The 27,275-nt window shown below is 46.0% G+C and overlaps 1 protein-coding gene across 4 annotated transcripts in view; it reads left to right on the top strand.

Moving 5' to 3' along the window:
• Positions 1-22,915, top strand: part of ACP6 (acid phosphatase 6, lysophosphatidic) — a 42,726-nt gene extending 19,811 nt beyond the window's left edge. The window contains exons 8-11 of one of the 4 annotated variants that reach the window (XM_032268930.1): positions 741-836; positions 2,178-2,279; positions 2,583-2,748; positions 22,763-22,915. In XM_032268930.1, coding sequence (XP_032124821.1) covers positions 741-836; positions 2,178-2,279; positions 2,583-2,748; positions 22,763-22,900 — 502 coding nt within the window. In that variant the 3' untranslated portion in view covers positions 22,901-22,915. Of the gene's footprint in view, positions 1-740; positions 837-2,177; positions 2,280-2,582; positions 2,749-3,425; positions 3,627-8,062; positions 9,768-22,762 lie in introns of those variants that run through there. The other 3 variants (XM_032268931.1, XM_032268929.1, XM_032268932.1) reach the window with 3 other exon arrangements.
• Positions 22,916-27,275: the final 4,360 nt, after the last annotated feature.

Raw genomic sequence — 27,275 nt, 5'->3', positions numbered from 1 at the left:
TTTTTTTTTCTTTGATAAAAAAGTAAGAAGCACAAAAACAAAGAGAAGACAGGCCCCTGAAGGCTCAGTGGAAGCTGATCAGCTGTTCTGATGAGTAGATAGATGAGAAACATTTCTTTCTTCTATAGTAAGTAGGCTTTGTTCACTCCTGTGAGTGAATGTGCTTTAACCTGCGGTAGTCACCTGTGGCCGTGATGTGACAGGCCTGAGAATGAAAGTGGTGGAACCACACAGCCAAGCCGGGGAGCACAGCCGCTGAGCGTCTTCTGTTAAATAAATCAGATGTAAATAAGAAATGTCCTTATGGTCTAAACTCCAAAAGAAGGAAGGCTGGCACAGAGGAAACAACATTTAGAATGTTCTTGTTCCTTCTGATTATTTTTCTAAGGGCCTTCTGGAATTCCTGGAAATTATTATCCCCTCTCCTTCCCAGCGTGTCGGCTTTCTTTCATTCCTCAAGGCCTAGTTGGTTTATCCGGGTCACCCCTCCCCGGCTCCACAGCCCCTCCCATCTCAGTTGTTCACAACAGGTCTGCGTGCTGGTGCTTGTGTTGCTGGAAGCCTTTGTCCACAGAGGACCCCCGACTGCACGCAGTGCCGTTTCGCTCCTTCTGGCCCCTTGCTAGCCCTTATGCATTACTTGCCTTTTTCTCAGCTCTGTCTGATTGAACTTACAAGGTCCTGGGGGCAGAATCAGCTGAGTGCCCTCTAGGCACTTAAATGTTGTTCACTTTTCACAGGGAAAGTCTTCAGATGGCAGTAGGCCCATTCCTCCACATCCTGGAGAGCAACCTGCTAAGAGCCGTGGACCCTACCACTGCGCCTGACAAGATCAGGTACCCGGCACAGCAGCTCTGCTTTGTGTGCCTGAGGGCTGTGGGGACTTCTGGCCGCAGGCAGGGAGCCCAGATCTTGGTGAGGCAAGAATCAGGTTGTCAGTGACTGAAGGGAGATGTTTAACAGGGCCCCCAGTCTCAAAGAGGTTCGCAACCTTTTGACCTTTCTTCCTGCTGTACCCCTTCTATCATGTTTTGAAAATTTTATTTTATTGAAAAGAACCTCAAATTTATTTTTGCTTTCTCTCTTCTTTGTTTTTAATTAATTGAACGTATGTCAAACAGTAGGCAATTATGATGTCACACTGATTTGATATGATAATCGTCCAAAACAAAGATAATTGCTTAATGGATTGTGTAGTTTGAACCATTTTCATTGAATGTAAAGAAGGTATGATATCCATAAGGCATTTAAAAATGTTGGAAGTGTGCTTTGGGAGGCCGAGGTGGGTTGATTACAAGGTCAGGAGTTTGGGACCATCCTGGCCAACATGGTGAAACCCTGTCTCTACTAAAATACAAAAAATTAGTTGTGCGTGGTGGTGTGCGCCTGTAGTCCCAGCTGTTTGGGAGGCTGAGGCATGGGAATTGCTTGAACCCAGGAGGCAGAGGTTGCAGTGAGCTGAGATTGCACCACTGCACTCCAGCCTGGCGACAGAGCAAGACCCTGTCTCTAATAATGATGATGATGATGATGTTGAAAGTGGCTCATGAGCCTCCATTGCCACTCTGTAGCCTTGAATCCGAGGTTGGGACTATGGCTGTGGAATATTATGTGTCCTAGGCACTTGCTAAGTGTGGTCTGCAGAAAAACAGCCTCACCATTGTCCAAGAACATGTCAGATTCTCAGGCTCCAGACTGATCTACTGAATCAGTATCTGCAATTTAACAAGATCCTCAGATGATTGATATTCAGCTGAATTTTGGAGAAACGCTGTTGTGGGATTACACATCGCTAGAAGCTCATGGTGGTGTAAGAGGCGTAGGGACAGTGAGTTGAAGCAGGAACTTCGGGCCCAGGTTTATCATAGCAGATCTTGAGAACGCTGTTTCCTGTCCTCTGCAGTACCTGCATTGACAGCACGTTCTTGCTGGCTTTTGCTGCCTTGCCACCCTCCACCTTGGATCTTTAGAATACCACAGCATCCAGTGCTAGTCTTCTAGGTTGGGGGTCCATAAATAAAATCCTTGATCTTTCCTAAGAGATGGCTACTGGTGTCAGGCAGATGTAGATTACATGGCACTCTTACTACGGATGTAAGCCATTTGGAGAATGTGTTGCGGGCCAAATGGGCTTATGAATATTATTTTGAAATAAACTTAATTCCCCAAAACTTCAGGTGTCCCCAAGAAGGAGCAGACCTTGCCCTACTAAACTCATCCATGGCTGAAAGTAGGAAGAGCACTCCTGTAGGCTGGCAGGACCCACAGAGAGGAGAGAGGTAGGGCCTAAGCCACACATGCGCAGTCTCGTCTTTGAAACTCATCAGGGAGGAGTGGGTGGGGTGCAAGGAGGAGGCCAGGAGAGTTTCTCTGGTGGGGACCCTCCTCATGAAGATACGGGGAGCGAGAACAGGGGTTCTTCCCACGATCTACTACAAAGGAGTTTGCTGAGTCAGGCTCAGCTGATTTCTAGATGTCACCTGGTTTCTGAGGCAAGCATGTCTTACTTAAAGGAGGCGGGCCGCATCCTGACCTTCAGAGACCTGAGGTAGAGAATTATGGAGAGCTGTTTCCTCTTGCAGAAAGCTGTACCTCTACGCGGCTCATGATGTGACCCTCATACCGCTCTTAGTGACCCTGGGGATTTTTGACCACAAATGGCCACCGTTTGCTGTTGACTTGACTATGGAACTGTACCAGCACCTGGAGTCTAAGGAGTGGTTTGTGCAGCTCTATTACCATGGAAAGGTAAGACCCCTGAGGCGGGATTGGGTGGGGTGAGGCCCCTCCCCCAAAACCCACCCACCTGAGTTAGCACCAGGTCTCCCTCCTCAGGCCCAGTGGAGTCTCCCTTGGCACAGTCAGCTCTCTGAATCCTATAGGGTGACCCCTGGCTGTGGCCCAGGGGTCAGGCAGAACCTGACAGGTGGTGGCAGGATGGGGCTTGGGCCTTAGCCCGGTTCTGTTACAGACTCCTTCAAGGAGAAGGGTCCCCCTCCTCTCCTCCTGAGTGTCCCTGTCAGGATGTCGCCTCCTGGCTGTGAGGCCTGTTTTGGAAATTGTTGATGGTGTCTCTGGGAGGTGATGTGTGCTGTTGGCACCTGTGGTGTTGGCTGCTTCATCAGGGCTGGTGTCCAGGGCAGAGGCCAGCACATGCCCCAGGGATGAGCCTATTGGTTCTCCCAGCTCAGGGATATAACTTGACTGTCTCTTCCCAGTCAATTCAACAAATACTTTTTGAGTGACTTTTATAAGCAGGGCATAGTGCTTTTATTCTGGAAGCTGACCAGGTAGTGGGGCCTTCCTGTCTGTATAATACGTGTGTACACGTCTACCACGTGGGTGAGAGCCTCTCAGAACTTTGGGCTCAGCTGGAAATAGGCCAGGCTCCTCAGCGGAGCTGCTGAGTCATGTCTCTTCCACAGGAGCAGGTGCCAAGAGGTTGCCCTGATGGGCTCTGCCCGCTGGACGTGTTCTTGAACGCCATGTCAGTTTATACCTTAAGCCCAGAAAAATACCACGAACTCTGCTCTCAAGCTCAGGTGATGGAAGTTGGAAATGGAGAGTAACTGATTTATACTAGCAGGATGTGCTGATTTTAAAATAAAGCGCCTTTATACAATGCCTCCTGCTTTGTGTGTTCGGGAAGAGGAGGGAGCAAGGGGTAATGCACTTTAATATAAGGTAAGTATATTTCCTTTCTGTGGGTATATATATTAAGGTTTCTTCCTGAAAGGAAAGGGGGTATAATATTGAGACCAAAAGTTATTTCTCTATTTCGTGATTTGGTTTCTAAGGTTAGAAGCCAACCTGTGTGTGGCACGGGCTGGGGACATCATGACCCTGTAGAACTGTGTTGGTTTTGGACTTTAGTTCTTTTCTCCTAAATCAGTTTCAGATGTATTGAGCTACCTAAGTCGTGGTCATCATAAAGGTGAAAACATTCTGCTCTCAAGTTGTTGCAGTCCAGTGAGAGAGGCAGCTAAATAAATCAGTGATACAGTGCAGTATGCTTGATGCTGTATTAGGTATTCGAGGGGCTCTTCGGATACAGAGAAGAAACCTCTGGCTCACAGGGCAGGGGATGTGGGGAACAGTGAAGGAAGGCGTCTGAGAAAGTCCTGCCCTGATCTGAGTAGAGGAAGGTAGGTAGGAGTTCACCAGGAAAGCAAGGAGGAAAGCGTGATGTGTGTAGGGAAAGGACAGGCTTCAAGGCCAGTGAATGTGGCTGGGTGGTGAGAGGGAACCCTGGGTGGGGAGGCCCAGCAGGGAGAAGCAGGAAGGACACTGGGCCCGGGTGGTTGTAGTTCCCATCTCAAACTAAGGGCCAGTCATAATGCCCTCAAGGTCCTATGGCACTGTGGGCCCCAGGACTCTGCAGTGGTGAGACTGGAACCACTCAACATAAGAGCTCCACCTTAGCTGTGCCCCCTGAGAGCACCTGATGATCCTCCTCTCCTTGTCAGTGTTCCCATTCTCCCCCAGAATCTATTTCAACCCTTCTCTGATTTTAAACCTCCAGTCCCTTTACCTCAGAGAAAACAGAAACCATAAAGGCCTCTACACTTCCTCCTACCTTAATATTGACAACTTCAGGAGGCAACACAACATATCTACAACCATCCGATCTTTGACAAACCTGACAAAAACAATCAATGGGGAAATAATTCCGTTTAATAAATGGTGTTGGGAAAACTGGCTAGCCATGTGCAGAAAGCAGAAACTGGACCCCTTCCTGACACCTTACGCTAAAATTAACTCCAGATGGATTAAAGACTTAAACATAAGACCTAACACCATAAAAACCCTAGAAGAAAATCTAGGCAAAACCATTCAGGACATAGGCATAGGCAAGGACTTCATGACCAAAACACCAAAAGCATTGGCAACAAATGCCAAAATAGACAAATGGGACCTAATCAAACTCCACAGCTTCTGCATGGCAAAAGAAACAGTCATTAGAGTGAATCAGCAACCAACAGAATGAGAAGAAATTTTTGCAGTTTACCCATCTGACAAAGGGCTGATATCCAGAATTTACAAAGAACTAAAACAGATTTACAAGAAAAAAACAAACAAGCCCACTCAAAAGTGGGCGAAGGATATGAACAGACTCTTTGCAAAAGAAGACATACATGAGGCCAATGAACATGAAAAAATGCTCATCATCACTGGTCAGTAGAGAAATGCAAATCAAAACTACATTGAGATACCATCTCACGCCAGTTGGAATGGCGATCATTAAAAAATCTAGAGACAACAGATGCTGGAGAGGATGTGGAGAAATAGGAACACTTTTACACTGTTGGTGAGAGTGTAAATTAGTTCAACCATTGTGGAAGACAGGGTGACGATTCCTCAAGGACCTAGAAATAGAAATTCCATTTGACCCAGCAATCCCATTACTGGGTATATATCCAAAGGATTATAAATCGTTCTACTATAAGGACACATGCACACGAATGTTCATTGCAGCACTGTTTACAATAGCAAAGACCTGGAACCAACCCAAATGCCCATTGATGATAGACTAGATGGGAAATGTGGCACATATACACCATGGAATATTATGCAGCCATCAAAAACAATGAGTTCGTGTCCTTTGTAGGGACATGGATGAACCTGGAAACCATCATTCTCAGCAAACTGACATAAGAGCAGAAGATCAAACACCGCATGTTCTCACTCATAGGCGGATGTTGAACAATGAGAACACATGGACACAGGGATGGGAACACTACGCACTGGGGTCTGTTGGGGGGAAATAGGGGAGGGAAAGTGGGGGGTGGGGAGTTGGGGAGAGATAGCATGGGGAGAAATGCCAGATACAGGTGATGGGGAGGAAGGCAGCAAATCACACTGCCACATGTGTACCTATGCAACAATCTTGCGTGTTCTTCATATGTACCCCAAAACCTAAAATACAATAGATAAATAAATAAAAATATTGACAACTTCGGATCAGGGAGCTGAGATATCTCAAGCTCAGTTTCTCTTCTGAGCTTCAGACACTTTTATCCACTTGGATTTCACTGGTACAAGACGTTCCATGTCAGAATCAAACCCCTTTCCTCCTGGACCTGCTTTTCCCACACACTCCACTATCCACTCAGTTGCCACATGAGGAATCTCTTTGTTTTCTTTGTCTTACATTTTCCTATGTCTAATCAGTTAAGTTTTATCAATACTACCTGTTTATTTCTTCAATCTGTCCACATATCTTTATCCTCAATCTTCAGTATCCCTTCCCATCCTCAGTCTGCTGGTTGCTGTATTTCTTATTTTACTAAGAAACTAAAAGATCAGAAGAAAACTTCCATATCTTCCCCCAACCCCAACCACTAAATCTGCTAGCTCAGTTGCATTGGTACTTTTATGGGACTTCCTTCCTTCCTCTTACTAAGAATGAACCAACACTACGCCATCCAAGCCCAACCCCTGGCTTTGCATGGACTCCTACTGTTATCTTTTTTCTGGATTGTCGATTTTTTTCTCTTGACCAGTTACTCCATTAGCATGCAAATATGCTGTAGAGTCTCCTGTCTTCAATTTTTTTTCTCTGCACCTTTGAACTGCTGTGCTCTTTTCCTTCTCTTTATAGCAGAACTCCTCAAAAGAGTTGCCACCTCTGATTCTTCCCTTCAAGTTCTCTCATGAACCAACTGCAATTAGGTATTCACCCCCACCACTCCATGGAAACGGCTCTTGTCAAAATCATCAATGGCCTCTGTGTGGTAAATCCAATAGCCAGTTTTTATTCTTCTTACTAAGCGTCTCATCAGTATTCCTGGACTATTTCCTTCATTTGGCTTCTAGGACAAATATTCTCTTGGTTTTCCTCCAGTTTCTCAACTTCGTTTCTGTTGAATCTACTTTTTTCTAATCTGTAAGTGTTGGAGTGTCCCAGGGCTTACTCCTTGGACCTTTTTTCCACCTTTCCCCCTACACTCACCCACTAGGCGATCTCAAGAATTTCCAATTTTAGGCCAGGCGCGGTGGCTCACGCCTGTAATCCCAACACTTTGGGAGGCTGAGGCAGGCAGATCACCTGAGGCCAGGAGTTCGAGACCAGCCTGGCCAACATGGCAAAATCCTGTCTCTACTAAAAATACAAAAACTAGCTGAGCATGTTGGCAGGCCCTGCAATCCCAGCTACTTGGGAGGCTGAGGCAGGAGAATTGCTTGAACTTGGGAGGCAGAGGTTGCAATCATGCCATTGCACTTGAGCAATGGCGTGCAATTTCTGTGCCTGTTCAAACCTCCTCCTTCCACTGGCTTTCCCATCGAGGTAAATGGCACCACCGTTCACCCTGTCGCTTTGCCCTAGACTCCTTTCTTTTTCTCATATTCTACCTCTATACATGAGTAACTCCTGCTGTAGCTCTTTTCAGACTATATCCAAAATTGACCACATCCCAAGAGTTCCATTGCTACTGTCTTCTTTCACCTGGATTATTGTGAAGGCCTTGTAGCTAGTCTTCCTGTTTCTGCCCTTCCCGTCTCTGCCCCTCTATTCTCAACATAGTGTTGCTTTTAGAACAAAGTCAGATCATGGCACTCTTCCACTCAAAATTCCCCATTGGTTTCCCATCTCAAACTAGAGGTCAGTCATAATGTCCTTAAGGTCCTGTGACATCTCACCGCATCCCAGCCATACTAGCCAGCTTACATTCTTCCTCTTTGCTTGTAATAGAAACTTTTTATTTTCTTTGTAGTTGACAGGTAATAGTTGTATATATTTATGGAATACAGTGTTGATGTTTTAATATATGTATGCGTGAAAGAATGATCAAATCAAGCTAATTCAAATAGCTATCACTTCATCTACCTATCACTTTCTTGTGGTGAGAATGTGATTACTCTTTAGTAGTTTTCAGGTATACAGCCACTGTAGTTTGAACGCATCTGTCTTCTCCAAATTTTATGTTGACACTTAGTGTCTTGTACAGTGTTACTGGGAGGTGGAGCCTAATGGAGATATTTAACGGATTAATGCCATTATAAAAAGGGCTTGCAGGAATGGGTTCCTTCTCTTTTGCTTTTCTGCCATATGATGACAAAGTATTTCTCCTCTCTGGAGGATGCAGCAATAGGCACCATCTTGGAAGCAGAGAGACCAGGCCCTAACCTGCTGGTGCTTTGATCTTGGGCTTCTCAGTCCAGAACTGTGAGAGAAGGAATTCTGTTCGTTATAAATTACCCCATCTGTGGTATTCTGTTATCGCAACACAAAATGGACTAAGACAACAGTATACTGTTATGAACTGTGGTCACCGTGCTGTGCACTAGATCACAGAAGCTTGCTTCTCCTGTCTAACTGAAACTGTGTACCTTTTGACGAACATCTCCCTTTTTCCCATCATCCCCTCCCCTCCTTACTATCCGTGAAGATGGAGTATGCCAAGTAGCCCTGAGCCACGTCCGCACCTCACGGTGAGCGCAGTTGCTCTGCCTGGAATGCTCTCCCGGGCACTTGCGTGGCTAGCTCCCGCCCTTCATCCAGATCTCAGCTCATCGTCACCTTAGAGACGCCCTCCTTTCACCTCCTGCCTTAGGCACACTCTGTCACCTTCTCTTAGGGGCTGAATTGTGTCCCCACAACATTCGTCCTAACCCCTAGTACAGTAAGCCCTCACTCAGCGCTGTCAGTAGGCTCTTGGAAACGTCAACGTTCAGTGGAAGGACAGATCCAGGTCTTTTAATAACACTGTGTTTTGTTCAACGTTGTTGCCCTGTAACACTGTTGAGAAAAAAATTGGTTTTCTAATATGTTGTTTTACTTAAAGTTACAGTTTCCAGGAACCTACCAATGATGTTAAGGACTGAATGCACCTCAGATGTGACTGTATTTGGAGATAGGGCCTTTTAAGAGGTAGTGAAGGTCAAGAGGTAAGGTGATATGGGTGGTCCCTAATCCAATATGACTGGAATCCTTATAAGAAGAGGAAATGAGGACACAGACACAAGAGGGAAGATGACCGTCTACATGCCAAGGAGACAGGCCTCAGCAGAAACCCGCCCTGCTGACACGTGACCTGGGACTTGCAGCCTGTAGCACTGTGAGGAAATACATTTCCATTGTTGAAGCCACGAGTCTGTGATACTTTGTTACAGCAGGCCCGAGCGAATGAATACACTCGTTCTGTTTTTTTCCAACCCCCACCCCTGCGATATTTATCAGTGCTGGATATTACATATTTGTATATCTACATGCTTATTTCCGTGACTAAAATGGAAGCTCCATGAAGGCAGGTTTCTTCTTGTTCACTGATGTGTCCTCAGCACCAGGAAGAGTGCCTAGTGCATGCTAGCGCTCAGGCATTTGGACATGTGAATGACACATCCCCTCTGTCACTTCTCTCCGGGGCCCATGGCCACCCTCCTAGGTACCACGGTGGCTTCCTAAGGGGCCACATTCGCACGTGCTTTCCATCACCCCCTGAGACCTGGCCCCTGCCTACCTCTCCAGCTTCACCCTTCACATGCCTCCCTCGCCAGACCCATAGTATGTTTTTTAAAAAGTCCCACTTCTCTGCCCTCTTTACCTTGGCGCACATTTTCCCATCGCCTGACCCTGACACACATTCCCTTTTCCCGTTTAATCCCTGATTATCTCTAGGCCTTCCGTGTGTCTGTTTGTCCTTTTTGTCCTTCAGTAGAAGGTTGTTTGTCTTGTCTTTTACTGTATTTCTAGAACCAAGTATAGAGACTACCAAGTGAACCTCAGCAAAGATTTACTGAATGAATAAATGAGTTCAAAACTGTAAGACTGAACTTTTCTGTCGGCACCCTGCGGGCTTCTGTGCACTTTCCCTCCACTCACCACTAGGGGGAAGCATGGAGTAAAAGGAAAACTAAGGCTTTCACTGGGTTCAAATTTTGACAGCGTTTTTTATTTCTTTGCAACCCTTGGACAGGTGTTTCTGAGCCTGTTTTTCCTCTTATGTAAAAATGGGCATAATGGTACGTACTAATTAGGGTTGTGAGAATTAATTGAGGAAACGTGTAAGTGCCTTCAAATGTTCTTTTCCCTTTTCTCTTGCATCGCACTTCCCACGAGATTCTTGACTGCAGCAGGTTTCCCAGGAGGAAGGGAGCCTTTGGGGATGCCCCCCTGCAGGCAGCGTCCCCTCTCCCCTGGCCCTTCCCGGGGCACTGTTCCTGTGTGTGCAGATTTGTACGGAAAGAACCCTGGCTCCTGCGCTCACCAGTTGTGTGACTGTGGGCCTGCCACTTAATTTCTCTTAGATTTTTCCAACTGTAAAGCAGGGAAGTTAATGTTTATCTACCTGATGACTTGTCCTGAGGATAGAAAGTACGGTGTGAAAAGCTCTTCCCAAACTCCCACCCTCTCCCTGCCTTAACTCCAACGGCCTTAGGGTGCCGTTGAGGTTAAACAATTCCCACAGGAGGCTCTCACCCGTGTATGGCAAAGTAAAAGCCTTCCCCGGACGCAGGAGAGTGGTCACTCCCCTTCACCCACATAGCCGGGCTTGCCAGGGAAGGCTGACTTCATCTGCGGCTCCCTGACAGCTCTTCCCGAGGGTCTCGTGGCTCATCTTACAGAGCTTCTGGCTCTGGCAGGCCCTGGGATGAAGGACTGTCACTCGACAAGACCCTTCATTGCCACGTGCCGATTCCCCTGTAACAGTTTCACGTGGATCGTTAAAAACAATAGCAAGGGGACAGAAATCCTGAAGGGCCCAACTAAAGAGGGAGGAGGAGAGAGTTCCCGTCCTACCCTCCCCTAGTTTTCGGCAGCAGGACCTGGCGTGCCAACCTGTTTATTTTCATTGTAGGAAACTCAGGTCTTTGTCGGTGGCACCTGGCACCCCTTTTCCTCAGCTGGAATCCTCTAGGGCACTGCCATTTACCTGCAGAGGAGGCTGGGCAGGCTGCGGTCGGCAGTGGCAGGATCTCGGCTCACTGTAACCTCCTCCTCCCGGGTTCAAGCAATTCACTTGCCGCAGCCTCCCAGGTAGCTGAAACTACAGGCACGCACCCAGCTAATTTTTGTATTAGGGATGGGGTTTCACCGTGTTGGCCAGGATGGTCTCGATCTCCTGACCTCGTGATCTACCCACCTCAGCCTCCCAACGTGCTGGGATTACGGGCATGAGCCACTGTGTCTAGCGGGGATCATTCTTCAGTTTGGGAGCTAGAGCATGCACCCTGGGGCTGTTAGGCAGCAAGGAGTCCCTTCGGCTGGGTGGGGAATCCCCCGAGGAGATGACTGTGCCCTTTTCAGACCCTGCCCTCTCGTGGCCAAGAGGACCTTGCAGTCCAGTTCCTCCCAGTCCACCCTGCCAGCCTCTGGAAACCTGGCCCCTGTCTAAGGCTGGCTGGAGAGAACTGAAAAACACTTTCCCCAGTAGGAATCTGGTCTTCCCAGGATTCCGCTCTCCATGTGGCCTTTAAATCAAATGTACCTTTTCCTGAGGAAACTAGGAGGGGTCACCATGTCTGAGAACTCAAGAGACCACTGACCTTGGAGTCATGTGCTTTGAGTTCAAGTCCTGTGCTGTAGCTACTACCTGTGTGACTCTGGGCAAGTCCATTAACTTCTGTTGATGAACTGTGTATCTTCATTTGTGCAATGGGACTCTAATATAGCATCTCCCTCACGGATTTATCCTCGGACTCACATAGATTAGGTATGGGAAGCACTTCCTAATATGAAAAGTGTTATGCACATATAAGGCATTGCTCTTGCTATGCCAGAAAAGCCTCTTTGTGGCGTCTCTGGAACGTTCCTCAGGGCTGTGGGCAGTGGATGCCTGGACCTCGATGTCTTGCCCCTGGGAGATAAGATCTTGGTGGCCGAAGACCAGGCTGTTTGCAGGGTGCTTAAGTCACGTGAAGGATAGTAAAAGAAGCACCTACCTTGGAGTTAAGAGCCAGGGATTTGGATTCCAGATTTAGCACTTTCCTGGGCCCTGTGATCTTGGGCAGCTCCTTTAGCATTGCAGAGTTTCTGTTTATCCACGTGCGAGGATGGCGATACTCTCTGTGGCGTGTGGTGGAGGGGATGTAAGCAAAATAACCATAGGAAAGGTTGTGAAAGGTGCTAGGGTCTCAAATACAAATTTTGAACATGCATCTTCTTGTATTTGGGCTTAAGGAAACTAGAGTCCAGCAGCCTACTGTGTGCCGAGAAGTTTGAGTCATTCTGTGTCATACAGAGATTTTTAGAGAAGGCCAGTATATGCTTTGAAATCAAAGGTACAGCTAGGTAAACTAGCGAAGGGGGTGTGCTGGGAGGCTGGGGCCAGTGGTGATAGAGCTGTTTATATTGGTGGGAAAGCAGGGTATTTTTCTCTGAGGCAAGCCTTTCACAAAGGAAAATCTGCATTTGAGAGAGATTAGAAGTCTCACAGGTAAGGGAAAGATGTAAGGAAATGGTCTGCGCTGAATCACTGTGAGGGACAGTATTCATCAGAGAATTAATTTGGAAAGAAATAGAGTGTGAAATAGCGGTAAGGCTTTCAACTCTGGGCACCGTGGCCTTAAAAACCCAAGCAGTGCTTCAGAGGCTTGCCAAGACCCAGTCTGGGAGCTACCTCCGGAAAAGCAGCTGGGGGATGCCCAGAGACCACAAATTGCTGAGCTTGGGAGGAGCTGATTGAGTGTGTAATTAAGGGGAGGGTTGTATAACACTTGGGTAAGTAGAACTTGATGGGGTCAAACCAGCAGGGCTTCTGGGAGATGAGAGAGCAGTCCCTGGAGCTGTTAGTAACTGAAGCCAGCTGCATAGAGGTAGGCACAGCTTACCTGAGCCTTGCAGAGAGAAGGATGGAAGAGATCAGGAAGGGGAAAGGTTGAAGGAATGGTTGTTCTCTAGGTCAAATGTTCCAAAATGCTGAATACCTCAGGGGTTCAGTTCTAGGAATAAGATACCATTATGGAGCAATGGGGAAAAATCCCTGGAAACTGAAGATCAGAGAGGCTGTGGCACCACGGAGATTTAATGGATTCTGAACTGCAATTGTGCATCTGGATTGCATCTTGGCCAGGTGGCTAACACCTGTAATCCTAGCACTCTGAGAGGCTGAGGTCAGAGGATCACTTGAGCCCAGGAGTTTGAGACTAGCCTGAGCAACATGGCAAAACCGCATCTCTCAATACATTTAAAATTTAGCTTGACGGGGTGGCAAGTGCCTGTAGTCTCAGCTACTCACGAGGCTGAGGTGGGAGGACCACTTGGGCCGGGAAGTCAAGGCTGTGGTCACCTGTGTTTGCGATACTGCACTCTAGCCTAGGTGACAGAGCAAGACTCTGTGTCAAAAAAACTAAAAGAGGCCCGGCACGGTGGCTCACGCCTGTAATCCCAGCACTTTGGGAGGCCGAGGCGGGCAGATCACGAGGTCAAGAGATCGAGACCATCCTGGCCAACATGGTGAATCCCTGTCTCTACTAAAACTGTAAAAAAATTAGCTGGGTGTGGTGGCACACGCCTGTAGTCCCAGCTATGCGGGAGGCTGAGGCAGGAGAATTGCTTGAACCCGGGAGGCGGAGGTTGCAGTGAGCCGAGGTCGCACCACTGCACTCCAGCCTGGTGCCTGGTGATGGAGTGAGACTCTGTCTCAAAAAAAAAAAAAAAAAAAAAGCAAAAACAAAACTATTTTTATGTGCCACACTGATTTTGAAGACAGGAAGGGAACGGTTTGGAGTACAAAGGGGGTGTCCTTTGATCATGTATGGGGATCAGGAAGGGAAATCATTTGTAGTATATCTGTGACAGGATGGGTGTGTATGGGTAGGATACTGAAGCAACTAGGCACGCTCACCATTAGTTAAATTAGCCCCAATCCCTGGTGTATGGAGCAGGCCCCTGCCCACCTCGCTAGCCTCGTCCTCTACCACGCTCCCTTTTGCTTTCCCCCCAGATCTTGAGGAGTCGGTGTCCTCTTGATATTAAGATCTCAGCTTAAATATCACCCTCTCTCACATGGGAACGTTTGCTTGTATGTATATGTGTGTATTTAATTGAATGTGTGTTTCTACAGAGACACAGTAGAGCCCAGTGGTGAAACATACAGGCTCTGCAGACAGACTGCCCAGGTCGAGGCTCCGTCCTTTAGGGTCCGTATGACCTGGAGCAAGTGACAACTTCTCTGCCTTTTAATCTGTGAAACAGGAACAAGAAGAGTTCTGACCTCATAAGGCTTTGTGAGGAGCAAACACATAAAGCATTCGGAACAATGGCTGGCACATAGGCAAGCTAAAACATACTGGCAGTTATCTGTTTGTAAGTGTTGATTGTCCTCTGTGCCCTCCTCTGCAGAAAGCAGGAAGCCTGTCTGGTTGGCTCTCTGCTGTGTGCGGTGAACATGCTGTTTGCTATCTGTAGACCATGACCTGGCCTGGAGTAGGGGCTCAATTTGGACTAATGGCATTAATTTGCCGAATTCATAGAGAAACTAATTCGGTGGTCAGTTGTTCTTCAGGGAGGTGTTCCATGTTAGGCCTTTGCCCTGTTGGACTTGTTTTTTTTAAAGAATTTGCATAAAATACAACTGAGTAAACATACAGTGTAGAGACTGGTCACGTTTACTGAAGACATAAAACTGGAGAAAATCACTTCCTGGATGACTGAATGAAGGAATAAATGATAGATGTCTTAGACATGTTTGTGCTGATACCACTTTTGGATCCTAGGCCAAATATTTTAAGATTCAACTTAAAGGAGACAAATGCAAAAGGCTGATCTTGGGTCATCGAATTCAATTGCCCACAGCCGGAGAGGGGTTTTAGTGAGGGATTTGTCCAGTGTGAATCAATAGTGTGCTGTGTTCCTCAAAATTCTAAATGTGTAATGGCTCTCCTGGTACTGGAGTGAAGGAAGTGACATTCCACTCTGCACAGCTCAGAGCACAGCCAGGGAACTGTGCTCAGATCTGAGAGCCAGACTCGATGGCAGAGCTAGACACGCTTGTCAACTGGAGAAGGACCCTCAAGAGGGAGGGATTAAAGAGACTGTGGGCATATCAAACACTTGATTCATGTAGGACCGAGGACCACACGTAGAACAGTATTGTGTAAGTTACAGGGATGTATAGACTTGAAATCAACATAAGGAAAATCTTTGAAATAATCAGAGCTGACCATGGATGAATTGGGCTACCTTGGAGGGTTCTTTTACTGGGGGATTATAAGCTTACACTGGCATTTAGTATTGTAGAGGGTCACACATGGGCCAGTCCCTGCCTACCATGAGAATCTGAGGTTCTAGGATTCCACGGCATCTTTCATTCCCTGTGAAAAGTTTGACTAAGGGTCAGGCCTCATTTTGCTTTTCCTGCGGTCAGAGATAGAGTTTGGTCCTCTAATTAGATGATTCTGAACTTTAAAAGCAGGAGAGACGTGCTTGAGAATCTGGTGACCCCAGTGTAACCCTATTACAATGTTGCTGTTACTCCTACCTTGGGCTGGCTGTGCTTGGGGACTCCAGGGATTAGTAGCTCTTGAAAACACCTTCCTGCTGTGGCCACCACCATCCATCGTGGAACTTCCACTGTGGTGCTTCTTTTTCTATGGCTTTTCTTTGCTGCCTTTTGGCGCCCAGGAGAGCAGCAAGAGGGGTCCCTGGGTGTCCCTTCTGAAAGAAGAATCACGATTTTCTGTTCCATCTAGACCGGTCTTACTTCCCAGCTGGTGTATCTTGTGAGCTTCCCAATTTACTGACCAAAGCAGCCATTTCAGATCTTTTTGCATTGTAGCCTAAGGCATCTCCCAAAAATGCTCTGATAACTCATACTAGGCATACTCACATGATGAAGCAGCCAGCTCAAAGAGATCAAAGTCAAATATCCAGGGAGAGGCAGAGGCAGGACTCCAACTTTTACCTTTGATCTGGGGATCAGCGTAGTTTTCCTTCCGTATCTGCAGTTCTGTCCTCCAAGATGTATCCCTTTGTTGCTTTGCTTTATCTGCTCCATCACACATGGTACCTTTCTCCTCGCACTTCTGGTATCTCTCTTTCCCCAAAACTCACCGCTACGTGTGCTTTGGTTCCTGTCCTGCTTCTTGTGATCTTTCTGCCAAGGATGGCAGGACCTTTTTTGTGTCTTCAATCCTTCCCACTCAATTGGTTCCTTCCTTTCTGTCTCAAATTAGTAGTATTGCTATTGTCTGAAACTTTGCTTATTTATCCTTTGCTTCTACCTACTATCCCATTTCTCTTGCCTGGTACTACCAAACCTGCTGAGCATGTACAACCCGGTATCTCTTTGCCTGTTTCACACTTAAACCCCTCCCGCTGCCTGCTTAGCCTTCCCTTTCTTCTGCTTGACCAAAGCTACATACCAGGAGACCAATACGTCAATCAGTTTCAAGAACCATCCTTAATGTGGAGAAACGAACACTTTTACACCGTTGGTGGGAGTGTAAATTAGTTCAACCATTGTGGAAGATAGTGTGGCGATTCCTCAAGGACCTAGCAAAAGAAATTCCATTTGACCCAGCAATCCCATTACTGGGGTATATATCCAAAGGATTATAAATCGTTCTACTATAAGGACACATGCACACGAATGTTCATTGCAGCACTGTTTACAATAGCAAAGACCTGGAACCAACCCAAATGCCCATCGATGATAGACTGGACAGGGAAAATGTGGCACATATACACCATGGAATATTATGCAGCCATCAAAAACGATGAGTTCGTGTCCTTTCTAGAGACATGGATGAACCTGGAAACCATCATTCTCAGCAAACTGACACAAGAGCAGAAGATCAAACACCACATGTTCTCACTCATAGGCGGGTGTTGAACAATGAGAACACATGGACACAGGGAGAGGAGCACTGCACACTGCGGTCTGTTGGGGGGAAACAGGGGAGGGACGGTGGGGGGTGGGGAGTTGGGGAGAGATAGCAAGGGGAGAGATGCCAGATATAGGTGAAGGGGAGGAAGGCAGCAAATTACACTGCCATGTGTGTACCTATGCAACTATCTTGCATGTTCTTCACATGTACCCCAAAACCTAAAATGCAATAAAAAAATATATATATACATTAAAAAAAAGAAAAAGAACCATCCTTAGTGCCCTCAACTTTTTTGATTGATAGCAGTATTTGGCCCTGCGGACCACCTCCTATTTCTTGAAAGCCACTCCCCCAGCCTTTCAGGACTTATGCAACTCTATATTTTCACAGCTGCCGTAGTCACTGATTCGTATTTATCTGGACAACCATTTTCTCATCAGTTAGATGGGTGAGGTGGGCTAGATCATTTCTGTTTTCTCCTATTCTGTGAATTTTAGTTTCTTTTGCGGGAACCCCTTCTTCCCGCCTGCAGCCTGCGCCAATTCCTCATGACTGGGTTCTTGGCCCTGCACTTGGCTCTCTTATTCTCTCTCTCCCATGGAGAAATAATCTATATTCATCTCCATGTGGAGGAATTCACATCTCCATAGCTAGTCCAGCTGCTCACGCATCCCCGACCCTGAGTTCCAACTGTCCACACACAGACACCACTTCGTCACTTCAGACTCACCCCTCCCCCCACCCCAAACAAGGACTTCTCCCCAACTTCCCCAACTTTTAATCAAGATAATACCAGAGGCTTGGGCAAGATTGGGACAGGGAGGGGAAGCTAAGGGCTCTTAAGCTGTATTCTGAGAAAAAAAGTAATGAAGAAGTGAAAGACAGGCTCGGTGTCTGGGGAAGAGTATTTAATAGAGGTGAGAAAATGAAGGCAGTTAAATCCAAATATCTCTCTTTCCTCACAAGTCTCTTCTAACACGGAAATCTACCTTTAAGCCACAAATGGCCCAACATTGCTGGGAGGGATTGCAACCTTAGAGTGGTGAGGACAGCACCTGGTGGCTTTCACTGAGTTCAGATCTTCCTATTCGGTCTTGCCCTGAGGTAGATAAAGAAGTTATAGATGTCACTTCCGACAGTAATCTGGGAAATGAAGATACTCTCAGATTTCTAGTCTCAAAGAACCAAAATACAAAGGCAAATGTGGCCCTAGTTTTTAAAACCCATTGACAGACTTCAGAATTTAAAGACTGGAGAGCTCCTTGTTCTAGAGTGGACCTTCAAAAATGGAAAAGTCTGTGAGCACTTAGGAAAGAAAGCAGCCATCGTGTTAGGAATCAGGACTTGGCTGAACTATTTCCTTTCTCGTTTAGGTTAACAGGCCAATACATAGAAGAGTCTCAAGAAATTTGACAAAATCTTTTAGGTTAGGTTGCATTTCCTTGTCTTCAGTGTGGGCAGCTTCCTTTTCTTTCATTTCATGACCGTGCTTGTAATCGCGTATTCAGTGTTTGACTTCTTCAGTGGACTCTGGGTTACTGAGTGCAGGGTGGGACCACTCCTGGCCAGTTCACTGCTGCATCCACAGTCCCTAGCCGTGTAGAGACTGATGAATCAATCAAAGAACCAGATACCCAATGGGTAGATGGAGAATGTGCGCTGGATGATAATAGGTAGAATTATAAGTGAATACGCAAATACATTTTTAAAAAATTTAGAAATTACTGAATTGATGTCACTCTGAATATTAACTCCAACAATAAAGTCTTATAAGAAATTGGGAAAAGCTTTAGGACAGTGGATTTCACAATAATTTCTTGGATATGATACCAAAAGCACAGGCAAGGAAAGAAAATATAGATAAGATGGATTTTATCAAAATTAAGAAAAACCTTTGTGCATCAAAGAACAGAGTCATCAGAGTGCAAAGGCAAGCCATGGAATGGGAGAAATATTTTAAAATCATTTATCTGATGAGGAATTAATATCTAGAATATATAAAGAACTCCTGTAACACAACAGCAACCAAAAATCCTAATCAGAAAATGGGCTAAGGACTTGAATATACATTGCTCCGTGGAAGAGATACAATGGCCAATAAGCACATGAAAAGATGCTCAGCATCCCTAGTCATCAGGGAAATGCAATTAAAACCACAATGAGAAAACAAACAAATAAAAAAAAACAAACGTTGACAAGAATGTAAAATGGCGCAGCCCTTGTGGAAAGCAGTATGGCAACTCCTCAAAAACTTCAGCATAGAATCACCATGTGATCCTGTCAAGTCCACTTCCGGGTAGCTACCCAAAGAAGTTAAGGCAGGGACCCAGACAGGTATTTGTACACTCACGTTCACAACAATGTTATTCAGCATAGCCAAAACATGAAAGCAACCCAAATGTCTATCAGCGAATGAAAGAAAAAAGGAAATGTGGTATAAACCTACAATGGAATATTTTTCAGCCTTAAAAAGACAGAAAATTCTTTTTCATTTGCTTTGTTAGTGTGGAAAAAAAAAATTCTGGCTCAGGTTATACCATGGATGAAACTTAAGGATATTATACTAAGTAAATCAGCCAGTAATAAAAAGACAAATATCATATGATTCCACTTATAGGAAGTACATAGTCAGATTCTTAGAAATAAATAGTAGAAAGGTGGTTGCCAGGGTCTAGCAGGAGGGAGAAATTGGGAGTTATTGTTTAATGGGGACAACCTTAGAATTTTACGTGATGAAAAAGTTATGGAGATGGATGGCGAGGATGATTGCACAACAATGTGAATGTATTTCATGCCACAGCACGGTAATGTACACTTAAAAATGGTTAAAATGGTCAGTTTTTTGCTATGCATTTTTTACTGAATTTTTTAAATGGGTGAAAAAAGCATCTCAATTATGAGCTCTGGGCCTTTATCCTAGGTCCTTGCTTCACTTTGATGAAAATATTCCCAGCTTTGCTTTTGATAGAAAAGTTAGAACTATATAAAGATGGTTAGGATATGTTTCTAAGGACGTTAAGATTCTGGAACAACAGATCAGAATGAATGTTGAAATTAAATAGGAATCATTGTAGAATTCTGAACAGAGGATAACAATAAGCAAAATAATATACAGGATTAGGAGTGATGACTTTTTTTACGTGAAAAAGATGTTGAGGTTTTCATTTCCTAAAATTCCAATATAACTCCATAGCAGTAAAAAAAAAAAAAAAAAAAGAAACTTTTGCCTTTTAGTGAAACTGTGCTCAGATAAAAGAAAGGAATAGTCTCACTATGCTCTCTGCTGATCAGATAGTACTGGGGCACCACACACTTTATTTCTTCTTTGAAGGTATGTGTAAATGGTGATAAAACAAGATAAGACTGTGAGGGCAGTTCGGAAACTCAAAACCTGATGTCACTGGCCTCGCCTGAGGGACCAGGGCGTTTAGCTTGGGAAAAGGAAAATGCGGAGGGACGTAAATGACTGTTTTCAACTGTCCAAAGGGCTGGGATGAGAAAGGAGGACTGCTCTTATTCTGTATTTACTCCTGCAGTCAGAATTGGAACAAATGGGCAAAAGCTAAAAGAAGCCTGATTCATTAGGCGGCAGAATGTTCTAAATAGTAGAGCTAATGACATTCAATAGAATGGCCTCCATGTCAGATGGCTGAGGTGGAGGCATGGCCACCTGTCAGGGACACTGCAGGGCAAGAGGCGGCCCCTTCCAGCACCACAATTCTATCTTTCTTTCAGCTTCTCAGTCTCAAAATCACTACAGCGCATTTGATTCCTACCTCTTCTCCAGTTATCTCCGTTATTGCCCCCACTATCTAATGAAGTCTTGAGGGTTCTGCCTTCACAGCTCTCTCTGCTTCACCCTTTACTGTCCATTGCTTCGCCAGGAGCCTCACCTCCTCAACCCCAGAACACGTGCATGGTTCCAGTCAGCTCTTCCAGCCTGCCCCTTGCTTCAATCCATCCTGCTTGCCCCTGCCAGGCTCATTTTATAAAATACTTCGCACGTAAGTCCTCTAAGTCCGAAGAGTGGGTCCCAATTCCTTCCCATGTCAAGATGAAATTCCTTTTCTTGGCCTTTGGCGCTATTCATTCTTCCCTCCCTTCTCAATTTCACATTCTATGGCTCACGTGGTGGGTTTGCGTAAGCTGTTCCCTTCGCTGTCATCTGCCCTGCTTGTCTGTATCCGTCCATTCCCGCTGCCATTCCCTCATTTGTGTTGTTCCTGCACCCCCAGCCTCATTATAGGGTTCACCTCATGTACCACAACCAGCATGCACAGCATGAAATCTGTGCTGGCCCCCCAAGCTCATACGAATCCTTCTTCCCCCTCAGTTATTTAACAGGTATTTACTGATCCTTGTTAGAGTGCAGGCAGTATGCCAGATGCTGGTAAACAGGTGACGGGGAAGAAAACTTTGGCTCCTGACTTCAGAGTGGGTATGATAAAATACACAATTGCTATGAGAGATACAAACAGGGCGTTGTGATACAAAACGATGGTGTGTGTGTGTTGGGGACAGGTAGGTATTTGACAGGGTACTCAGGGAAGGGCTCTCTGAGGAGAGGACAAATAAGCTGAGACCTGAGGGGCTTAGAGGAGCCAGTCATTGGGAAAGGCTGGAGTCAAGTATGCCAGGCCAAGGGACCGGTGTGGGTAAGGTCCTCCAAGAAGGCCTGGCAAGGCCGGGCGCGGTGGCTCACGCCTGTAATCCCAGCACTTCGAGAGGCTGAGGCGGGCAGATCACGAGGTCAAGAGATCGAGACCACCCTGGCCAACATGGTGAAACCTCGTCTCTACTTAAATACAAAAATTAGCTGGGCGTGGTGGCGCACACCTGTAGTCCCAGCTACTTGGGAGGCTGAGGCAGGAGAATTGCTTGAACCCTGGAGGCTGAGGTTGCGGTGAGCCGAGATTGCGCCACTGCACTCCAGCCTGGTGCCTGGCGACAGAGCGAGACTCTGTCTCAAAAACAAAAAAACAAAACAAAAAACAAAGGCGTTGGCCTGCTGGAGATACTGAAATTAACATGGCTCGGCTGCAGCATAGTGAGCAGGCGGAGAAGAGCATGAGGCAAAACTGGGGAGCCGCCAGGGCCCGGCAGACCTGCTAAAAATCTTGGGTTTCACACTAATTACATTAGGAAGCCATGAAAGGGTCTTAAGGAAGAAAGCGGTGTACGTGATTCATACTTTGTTTTTTTTGTTGTTGTTATTTGTTTGTTTTTAAGACAGACAAGAGTCTCGCTCTGTTGCCCAGGCTGGAGTGCAGTGATGCGATCTCAGCTCACTGCAGCCTCAGCCTCCCGGGTTCAAGCGATTCTCCTGCCTCGGCCTCCTGAGTAGCTGGGACCACAGGCACACGCCACCACGCCTGGCTAATTTTTGTATTTTTAGTAGAGACGGGGTTTCACCATGTTGGCCAAAGTAGTCTCGATCTCCTGACCTGGTGATCTGCCCGCCTCAGCCTCCCGAAGTGCTGGGATTACAGGCGTGAGCCACCGCGCCTGGCTGATTCATTACTTTTTAAGGTTACTTTGTTTATATTGTAGAGAATAGATTGAAGAGCTAGAATGCAAATACTGGTTAAAGAAAAAAAAAACTAATGTAATAAACAAGGTGAATGATAGTGACTGGAGTGATGGGAAAAGTACATGGGTTAAGGTATATTTTGGAAATTGTCAGGAAAGGATTTGCTGATGGTTTTATATGAGGAGTAAGGAATTAGGAGTGACACTCAGGTGTCTGACATGAAAACCAGGCACAGACATAATGTCATGTACCGTGATGGGGAAGTTGAGTATGGAGATAAGATTTGGGAGAAATTCCGAAGTTAAGTTTAAGACATGTCCGTTTTGAGATGCCTGTTAGATAATTTCTCTCCTGGGCCAAGTGGTGCCTGGTTCAGCCTTTGTATGGATGTGATCCTTGTATTTCCTCATTGGTATTATCACACTTTTAAATAATGACGATTATATTTTAATGGCCTTGCAGGCACCAAGTATAATAGGAATGAAGAAAACTCTAGAGCTTCTCCAGCCTCACTTACAAGGAAAAAGCAAAGTCCTCTTCATTGCTGTGTTGACATTTCAAAACCGGCATTTATCGAGACCATCCTGGCCAACATGGTGAAACCTTGTTTCTACCAAAAATACAAACAATTAGCTAGGTGTGGTGGTGTGCACCTGTAGTCCCAGCTACTTGGGAGGCTGAGGTGGGAGAACAGCTTGAACCCGGGAGGCGGAGGTTGCAGTGTGCCGAGATCGCACCATTGCACTCCAGCCTGGTGACAGAGTGAGACTCCATCTCAAAAACAAAACAAAACAAAACAAAACAACCTGGCATTTAATTATTTACACTCTTTCATATATTAAAGGTACGTATACATGTGTATAAGTAAATCTGTATATGTATATGTGTGTATAAAGGTTTTCAATAGCTCGACTACTCAAAGCTACCCTAGAGAACTTTACCAAAGCCCAGGACAACGTCTGCAGTTTGGAGAACAGAATAAATCACAGTAATCCACCATCCCCTGTAACCAAATACATTCTGACTGAACCCAACGGCAATGACTCAGTTTCTAGCGAGGTGCCAGGCCCAGCCCCTGTCTTCATTTGACGTGGAGAATCGAGCAGCCAGAAGCCAGTACGCCAGAGCCCTTAAAACACTGCTGAAAGCGTGGCCTTGATTACAGATTGATTCATGGGGATGGACAGGCGTCTCCAGGGACACCAGCTTACGGGGTCGCTGCTGAGCTTCCATGTGGGAAGTGAGGAACGTGAAAGCTCCTGGAAGCTTGAAGATGAGAAACAAACATGAGTTCCTGCGGTCTTTAATAAAAAGAACTTTGGCTGTAGAAAAAAAATAGACTGGAAGCGTGAATTCACCCTCAACACTAATTAATTGGACACTGGATACCACTGAGATTTGTAAGCTGTTTCTGCCCTTGACCCCGGCTCCAGCCTCTGGAGAATGGAAGCGTGTGGCTGGCACAGAGCTGCGGGTCAGACCCTCACAGGAGCGGGTGGCTGGTCCAGGTGCAGGTGGGTAAGGTGTGAGAAACCCAACCTCTCAGATCCAGACAGCAGCACACACAGCCGGCTCCAGTGAGGACACGCAGCTTCCCAGCGCTGGGTTTCTTTAACCTGTTCTTTGGAACCCCAGGGCACCTGCATAATTGTTTGGGGACACTAAAGGGGTATTTTGCAAGAGACGTCTTGAGTTATTTCACGTTTGGTGAAATCACCGAATTTTCCCATGCTTTAACTATGTGTGAGGAGAGAGTGTCTGACTCTTCTCATGTTCTCTTCCTGTGGTCATACATACGCTCAAGGTCTTCCTCTGGCAGTGCTGGTTACCAAGCACAGAAAGTTAACAGCTGAGGTGGGGTCACCTACAGGCAGAAAACAGATTCACGTCCGTTTAACAGTAACCCAGATAGGAAGCCATGTTAAGTAAAGACAACTGTTACTGCAATGCTCATAACATACCTTCCTTTTAAGACTACTTCTATGATTCAGCGCCCTCCAATAGGAAATGTTGGGCCACACACTGGTCTTGCGCTTTATAAACTTATCGCTTTAAATGTGTTATTAAAATCTTACCAGCCAATTAGGATGCCATGACATTTCTTAAATGTAAGGGTTTGTGACTTTGAAAAAAATTACAGGTCTGAGTTAGAGAAAAGATAGTGGCAGTGAGGCTCAAGTTGTCTGAACAGCACGGGAAATAAGATAGCATTTGATGTTACTGAAAGCAAAAGAGATGAGTCTAAGGATTTTGTAGAGTAAGCACATTTTTGCAAGGATCTTCCTGTAGTTCTCCTACCCCGCCCCCAGCCTATCTTCCACATCCCAGCCAATAAGATCACCGGATCCCTTGCTTAAAACTTAGAAGTTCAAACTCTTTCGTGGGCCACGCGAGGCTCTCTGTGACCCACTCTCTCTCTAGGCTTATTTCTCACCGCTGCCTCCCTTAAAGAGGCCATCCCATCAGTTCCCATTTCCTCTGCTTCAGTGCTCACCACCATCCTCCAGGAATGCTATCTCCTTTAAGAGTCAGTTCAAAAAATCATGTTTCCTTTGAAGATTCATTGAATTTTCCTTTTTGGCCCATTGCACTCTGTCCGCACCTGCACTGCAGCAATCATATTTTATGGCAATAACTGGTTTATACACCTGTTTCCACATCCCAGCCTTTGCACAGTTCTTGACACACAGTAGGTGCTCTGTAAATATCTGCTAAATAAATGAGTCCTTGGGTTAAAAGGCAGCTTCCCTCTCCTTTCAGCACTTTGAAATTACTCAGAAAAGGAAAAGGAAATGATTGAAGTGTAGACAGTTTAAGCAGAACAAAGCAAGCACCCTGCCCGGGGTTCTCCTGGCCACGAGTTAAGGAGGAAGTGAGAATAAATATGGAGACTGGGGTCCCAGCACCTCTGTGGGGCTACTGTGGTTTCTGTTTACAACAGCCTGGCCAAGCAATCTGTGGGCCTCAGGGCGACATGGAAATGTGGAGTCACTAGTCAATAATTAAGAACTCCTAACAGTGACAGTGGAGCATTAAACCACGCCGGGGTCCTGTCCGGCTGCACAGCTGCCACATCCATGAAGCTGGCCCTGATGGCCACCGTTGCGTTGTGATGTAATATCGAGAACTATGCAGTGCAGGCAGGCTGGGAGAAATGTTGGATCCATTTTTTAAGGAGTAGCTTTAGAATATGTTAAATGGTTTTAAATTCATTTTTTCACACCACATCCTTCCTAAGACCCCTATAATTATGTGTTTTTATTTATAAGTGCAGAATCTTTTAAAAATTATTTTATTTTACATTGTTTTAAGGAAAATGCTACATACTCCTAGTTAGTCCTTTAAAAAAAAAAAAATGCGGCCGGGCGCCATAGCTCAAGCCTGTAATGCCAGCACTTTGGGAGGCTGAAGCGGGCGGATCACGAGGTCAAGAGATCGAGACCATCCTGGCCCATATGGTGAAACCCCGTTTCTACTAAAAATACAAAAATTAGCTGGGTGTGGTGGCGTGCGCCTGTAGTCCCAGCTACTCAGGAGGCTGAGGCAGGAGAATTGCTTGAACCCGGGAGGTGGAGGTTGCAGTGAGCCGAGATTGTGCCACTGCACTCCAGCCTGGCGCCTGGCGACAGAGTGAGACTCTATCTCAAAAAAAAAAAATTCTATGGGGTAGGCACAGTGGCTCACACCTGTAATTCCAGCACTTTGGGAGGCTGAGGTAGGCAGATCACTTGAGGTCAGGAGATCGAGACCAGCCTGGCCAACATGGTGAAATCCCGTCTCTACTAAAAATACAAAAGATTAGCCAGGCATGGTGGCAGGTGCCTGTAATCCCAGCTACTCAGGAAGCTGAGACAGGAGAATCGCTTGAACCTGGTAGGTGGAGGTTGCAGTGAGCTGAGTGAGCTGAGATCGCACCATTGCACTCCAGCCTGGGCAACAAGAGTGGAAACTTCGTCTAAAAAGAAAAAAAAAAAATGCTATGACCCACACTTCCTCCACCAGTTACCCCTGAAGCGAACAAGTCATTACTGCATTCCCTCCATTCAGTCCCCAAATTCAGGAAAGGAAGGAGAGGAGATTGGCTGGGCTTTCACAGGATTATGTTAATCTGAAACATCTTCATCACTTTCACTGATTTTTAAAAAAATCTTGCATCACAACAATCCTGCAGGATGCCGGATGTGCACATGTACCCCAGAGCCCAAAGTATAATTAAAAAAAAAAATCTTGCATCAGTTCTCCACACAGTCCAGCTTCTCAAAATGTGATTTTATTTTGTAACAATCCTAGTAAATGAAAATTATCATATGTAGACCCTAAGTAAATCTGGCTTGTCAGAGATTATCGTCATGAAATGCTGGCATATGCTGATAAAGTGAAGGAAGATTTATGGGGTATTTTGGAAAGTCAGCTTTCCAAAATTTATGATGGGGTATTTGGAAATGGATCTGCACTGCCGCAAGCTCTCCAGCAGGGGGCCGCGGGGGAGCGCCGCACATCCAGCGGCCCGCAGCAGCCGCCAGGTTTCTTGCTAGCCCTCTACGTGGTTACCTGCTCTGCTCTGTGGGTACCTTTTATGCCTTGACTCCTTGCGCGGGAGAGTAACGACAGGACCACGCACCATTAGTGACCCCAACACTATTGGGTACGGCAAGGAGGGGAGGTACCCAAGAGCCAGACCAGCGGACAAGTGCCAGGTGGGACCCTTTCTTCAGGTTCTCATCTTGTGCAGCCCATGCTTGGCTGTTAGTCTGTTCTCATCTAAACACTTTAAAGCCAGAGAACCCAGAAACATGGCTAAGTTTGTGAAACAACATCTTCATTTTACTATCCTGCTTACCACATGAAAATTTCATCACCCAGCAACAACAGAATAGATCAGATTGAATCAGAAACTCGGGAGCTCAGCTTTCTCATCTGCAAATGAGCTCATTACCACTTATTTCATAGGGCCCCTTAAAAATCAGCGAGATAA

This window comes from Sapajus apella, unplaced genomic scaffold (genome assembly GCF_009761245.1).
Source record: "Sapajus apella isolate SASKATOON/1434 unplaced genomic scaffold, GSC_monkey_1.0 scaffold187, whole genome shotgun sequence".
Lineage (NCBI taxonomy): Eukaryota > Metazoa > Chordata > Mammalia > Primates > Cebidae > Sapajus > Sapajus apella.
The sequence above is the reverse complement of the archived record's forward strand: the minus strand, read 5'-3'. Positions and strand labels throughout refer to the sequence as shown.